Here is a 5984-nt window from a genome sequence, read left to right as displayed (position 1 = left end):
GACCCCCCTGTACCCCCTTCCCCAGCACCGGGACCCCCAGAACCCCATTTCCGGGCACTGGCACTCACTTGAACCCCGAATTCTGGGAAAAGAATCCCCTGAACCCCCATCCCTGTGTAGGGAAACCCCCCTGAACCCCCATTTCTGAACACGGGGACCCCGTGAACGTTCATTTCCTGGAACGTTCCAGGGACACCCCTGCACCCCCTAATCTGGCACTGGGACCCACCGGATCTCCCATTCCTGGGTGTCAGGATCTCTTTAACCCCCAAATTGTGCCATGGGTGCCCCCCTGAACCCCCATTCCTGGGCACTGGGACCCCTCTGCACCCCTTTATCCGGGACTGGGATCTCCCCGAACCCCCATCAGTGCTCCGGGACCCCCTGCCCCCCCCTTTTTGGGCATCCCTCATTTCCCAGACCTTTGGACCCCCCAGATCTCCCAACTTTCCATGTCTCCCCCATTTTCCACTCCTGTCGCTTCACAAAACAGGGTCCCAGGGGGGTTGCAGCAGGGATCCAGAGGGATCCAGCTGAATTCCCTGGAGTTTCCCTTTTCCCCGTCTCGCTTTCGCGTCTCCAAAGTGCGTCCCCGGGGACCCGCCCGCCTCTCCCAGCCCACCCCGGGACCCTCTTTCCTGGGCACAGGGATCCCCTGGAACCTCCATCCCCCCTTTCCCAGTCCCTGTACCTTCCATAACCCTGGAACCCCCCGAGCCCCCATTCCTGGACACCAGGACCCCCTGCAGGCCCTTTCCTGTCCATCCCACCTCTCCCACCCTGCACGCCCTTTCCTTGGCCCCAGGATCCCCCAACCCCTTCCCAGCTCTCCCAGTTCCCCTTTCATTGATCCATGACCCCCTCAACCCCCCCAAATCTCCGTGTCCCCCCAGTTCTCCACTCCCTGCGTTACCTGTCTGTGGCGGTGTCAGAGCCCAGCCCGGGGGTCCCCAAGTACCTGCTCATGGGGTTCGTGGATGGCATCCCCTTCGTGCGCTACGACAGCGAGCGGGGCCGGAGGGAGCCGCTGACGCAGTGGGTAAAGGATGGAGTCAAGCCGGAATATTGGGAGGGGCAGACCCAGCGCGATGTGAGGAGCCAGCACGTGGATGCCAGGGACCTGGAGATACTGCGGGAGCGGTACAACCAGAGCGGGGGTGAGTGGGGGGAGCTGGGGGGCTGGAATGGGAACTGTAGGGCTGGGATGGGATCTGTAGGTCTCAGGTGTGCATTCACAGGGCTCCAAGGGGCTAAAATGGGAATCCATTAGGTTGGGATAGAATATCTTGTGATCCAAGGGGCTGGGATGGGATCTGTGGGGAAGGGTTGGGATCCATGGGGTTGGGATGTGTATCCATGGGGCTGGGATGGGAACTGTGGGGCTGGAATAGGAACTGTAGGTCTCCACTGTGGATTCACAGGGCTCCAAGGGGCTGAAATGATGGTCTGTTAGGCTGGGATGGAATACCTTATGATCCATGGGCTAGGATAGGATCTGTGGGGCTGGGATGGGATCTGTAGGTCTCAGGTGTGCATTCACAGGGCTCCAGGGTGCTGAAAATGAGGATCCATTAGGTTGGGATGGGAGAGCTTGTTATCCACAGGGCTGGGATGGGATCTGTAGGTCTCAGGTGTGCATTCACAGGGCTCCAGGGTGCTGAAAATGAGGATCCATTAGGTTGGGATGGGAGAGCTTGTTATCCACAGGGCTGGGATGGGATCTATAGGTCTCCAAAGTGGATTCACAGTGCTCCAAGGGGCTGAAATGGGGATCTGTTAGGCTGGGATGGGATATTCTGTGATCCACAGGTTTGGATGTGGATCCATGGGGCTGGGATGGGATCTGTGGGGCTGGAATGGCATCTGTAGGGCTGGAATAGGATCTGTAGGGGACAGGTTTGGATCCGTGGGGTTGGGATGTGGATCCATGGGGCTGGAATGGGATCTGTGGGGCTGGGATGGGATCTATAGGTCTCCAAAGTGGATTCACAGTGCTCCAAGGGGCTGAAATGGGGATCTGTTAGTCTGGGATGGGATATTCTGTGATCCACAGGTTTGGATGTGGATCTATGGGGCTGGGATGGGATCTGTGGGGCTGGAATGGCATTTGTAGGGCTGGAATGGGATCTGTAGGGCTGGGGTGAGTATCCATAGGTTTGGGATGGGAACTGTAGGTCTCAGGTGTGCATTCACAGGGTTCCAAGGAGCTGGAACAGGGATCCATTAGGTTGGAATGGGATATCTTTTGATCCATTGGCTTGGGATTGGATGTGTGGGGACAGGTTGGGATCCATGGGGTTGGGATGTGGATCTGTGGGGCTGGGATGGGATCTTTAAGTCCCAGGTGTGGACTCACAGGGTTCCAAGGGGCTGAAATGAGAATTCATTAGGCTGGGATGGGATAACTTTTGATCCATGGGGTGAGGATGGGATCTGGGGGCCGGGGATGGGAACTGTAGGGCTGGGGTGAGGATCCATTAGGCTGGAATTGGAACTGTTGGACTCAGGTGTGCATTCACAGGGCTCCAAGGGGATGAAATGGGGATCTGTTAGGCTGGGATGGGATATTCTGTGATCCACAGGCTGGGATGTGGATCCGTGGGGCTGGAATCTGATCTGTGAGGCTGGGATTTGGTCCATGCAACTGGGATAGGATCTGTGGGGCTGGGGTGGGAACTACAGAGTTAAGATGGGGATCCATGGGGTTAGGAAGGGGATCCATAGGGTGGGATGGGATCTGTGGGGCTGGAATGGGATCTGTAGGTCTGGGGCGAGGATCCACGGGGCTGGGATGGGATCTGTAGGTCTCAGGTGTGGATTCACAGGGCTCTGAGGGGCTGAAATGGGGATCCATTATGCTGGGATGGAATAGCTTGTGATCTGTGGGGCTGGTATGGGATCTGTGGGGCTGGGATTTGGATCCATGGGGTTGGGATGTGGATCCACAGGGTTCCAAGGGGCTGGGATGAGGCCCTGTGGGTCTCCATCAGATTCTGGGGCTCCATGTGAAGCACGAATGCCCAGAATGGCTCCAGAAATACGTCGGATACGGGCAGAGGGAGCTGGAGCGCAAAGGTGGGAGCAGAATTCCTGTGGGAATTTGGGATTTGGGAATGGAGAACTTGGGAACACCGTAATTCCAGTGGGAATTCCATGGGTAGATCTCGCCCTCATCCCATTCCAGTGGGAATTCCATGGGAATTCCAATGGGAATTTGGGATTTGGGAATGGAGGACTTGGGAACACCGTAATTCCAGTGGGAATTCCATGGGAATTCCAATGGGAATTTGGGATTTGGGAATGGAGAGCTTGGGAACACAGTAACTCCTGTGGGAATTCCATGCGTACATCTCACTCTCATCCCATTCCAGTGGGAATTCCATGGGTAGAGCTCACTCTCATCCCATTCCCATGGAATTCCATAGTCAGATTTCAACCCCATCTCATTCCCGTGGAATTCCATGGGCAGATCTCACTCTCATCCCATTCCAGTAGGAATTCCATGGGTAGAGCTCACTCTCATCCTATTCCAATGGGAATTCCGTGGTCAGATCTCACCCCAGTCCCATTCCCATGGAACTCTATGCGTGAATTCCACCATTATCCCATTCCAGAGCCCCCTGATGTCCATGTGTCTGGAAAAGAGGAACACGGGACGCTGATCCTGTCCTGCCACGCGTACGGATTCTACCCCAGCACCATCGCAGTCAGCTGGATGAAGGGGGATGATACCTTGGATCAGGGGCCGGAGTGGGGCGGGATCGTTCCCAACAGCGACGGCACCTTCCACACCTGGGCCAGGATCGAGGCGCTGCCGGAGGAGCGGGAGCTGTACCGGTGCAGGGTGGAGCATCCTGGAATGCTGGAGCCCGGGATCTTCGCTTGGGGTGAGGCTGGGAGTGTGGGAATTGGGAATTTGGAATTCCCAAATGGGTATTCCTCTCCCCCTCCTCACTATCCCGTGTTTCCCAGAGCCGACATCTGGCGGGAATCTCACCGTGGTGGTCGCTGTGTCCGTCGTCGCTGCCATCCTCATCCTCACGGTCCTCATCGGATTCACTGTCTGGAGGCTCCAATCTGGTAACACACAGGATGGGGGTCGGGAAGGGGCACAGATCCACCTGGTGCCATTCTGGGAATCCTGTGCCACCGACGCTGATCCCACTTTGTTTCCACAGGGAGGAGGGACAGGAATGGACACAACCCGGCAGCCGGTGAGTTCCAGTGGTCTGGCTCTGCACGGATCCCAGGATGGATCTTGGGGTTAATCCCTGTGTGTGATCCGTGCTGGAATCTCATGGATCTTCTCTTTCTGCAGGAAGGGATGTGGGAACCAACAGCTCGAGCACAGGTATGGAGCAGGATCGAGGTGGGATTCCAGAGGGGGATCAGGGCAGGATGGATGGACTGGGATCAGGGAGGGATTCTGGATCAGAGCGGGGTCCAGAGTGGGATCAAGTGGAATTGTAGAGTGGGATTGGGGCTGGATTCTAGAGAGGGATCAGTTGGGATGGATGGAGCAGGATTGGGACAGAAGGGATGGAGTGGGATCAGGGAGGGATTCCAGTGCAGGATTGGGTGGAATGCATGGAGGAGGGTCAGGTGGGATGGATGGAACAGGATTGAGGCAGGATCAGGTGGGATTCTGGAGCAGCTCCTCCTCTCCATGGGCTTCAGCCAGGTCTATCCTGTGGAATGGGGACAGGGACAGGGTGACACCGTGACCCTCTCTCATCCTGGCAGGAATCACCGCCTGAGCAATCCATGGAGCTGGATCCGGCCCCTTCCCTTTTCATGGGAAAGCTGAGAGCTGCCAGCAGAGCTCATCCTGCACCTCTGACCCACTCCACAGCCCTTGCTAACGGATCAGTTTCCCGTTTTCCAGTGTTTTAAAGCCAAGAACCACAAATATTCCCAATGCTTCAGTTCTGGTGTGAAATTATCCTGCTTGGGGCTATAAATCCTGCTTGGGGCAATAAATCCGGGTTCTCTCCTCCCGTGTCGGGCAGTTCATCTCAGGCATGAATGGGAATGGGGCCACTGGGGGCAGAAATGTTATCTCAGGTTTAGCTGAGTGTGTTTTCCATTACCATCTATTAAAGGTGGACTTATCCTCTCTTAATTAAGCAGTTTACTTTATCTTTTCACAACCAATCCTCCCTCCAGGAAATATTTTCTGTTAATGGGCCATTGAGTGTCACTGATAAAATTACTTCATCCCATTATGAGATGCTCCACTCAGAGGAGCCAAGCATTCCTACCTAGATATAACCTGAGGTTTAGAGCAATAGACACAGCCTTTTCCCAGTGGTTTCCCAGAGGAGCAGCTTTCTTCTCCAGCAGATTCCCAGAGGAAGACCAGGCCTATCTACACCACCAGTGGACTTTCAGAGGAAATCTACACCCTTCTACAAGATCACTGCTTCAACAGAAGCACACCTGTCATTCCGGAGGACTGCAGCCACCATTTTGTAGGACTGCTACCAACACCCTGACCCACAGGGTGTCTGATTGTATTCTAATGCAGTCAATATTTTTTTGTTTGTTGGTTTGTACTATTACATTTGTATTTTTAATTCTCAGTAAAGAACTGTTATGCCTATATCTTTATCTGAGAGCCTTTTAATTTCAAAATTATATTAATTCAGAGAGAGGGGGTTTACATTTTCCATTTCAAGGAAGGCTCCTGCCTTCTTTAGCAGACACCTGTCTTTTCAAACCAAGACAGATTTTGGCACCCAACGTGAGGCATGAGAACATTAATAAAAAAAGGGTGACAGAGGAATAACAGTTCTTGAGTGACCTAATTTTTGTGTGCTGCTATAGAAACCTCGTTAAGTGACACCATGTGGTCCAGCTTACCCTGATTTGGGTGGCACGTTGTCATGGCAATATTTCTCCCATTTGCAGGCCCTTATCTAAACATGGGTCCTATAACCAAGGCTATTGTGGTGTTACCCAGTTTGTTTTATGGGTGAATAAGG

The 5984-nt window shown here is 54.2% G+C and overlaps 1 protein-coding gene across 1 annotated transcript; it reads left to right on the top strand.

Moving 5' to 3' along the window:
- Positions 1–838: 838 nt before the first annotated feature.
- LOC120513627 (class I histocompatibility antigen, F10 alpha chain-like) lies at positions 839–5604 on the top strand. The gene is made up of 8 exons (XM_039733216.1): positions 839–1157; positions 1422–1444; positions 2991–3075; positions 3615–3887; positions 3973–4080; positions 4179–4214; positions 4319–4351; positions 4744–5604. The coding sequence occupies exons 1-8, from the start codon at positions 854–856 to the stop codon at positions 4755–4757; spliced, it is 876 nt and encodes a 291-aa protein (XP_039589150.1). The 5' UTR covers positions 839–853; the 3' UTR covers positions 4758–5604.
- The last annotated feature ends 380 nt before the right edge of the window (positions 5605–5984 follow it).

Source organism: Passer montanus, unplaced genomic scaffold, assembly GCF_014805655.1.
Source record: "Passer montanus isolate IOZ18808 unplaced genomic scaffold, ASM1480565v1 scaffold849, whole genome shotgun sequence".
Classification (NCBI taxonomy): Eukaryota; Metazoa; Chordata; class Aves; order Passeriformes; family Passeridae; genus Passer; species Passer montanus.
Note: the sequence above shows the minus strand (reverse complement) of the source record. Positions and strands in the feature narration are given on the sequence as shown.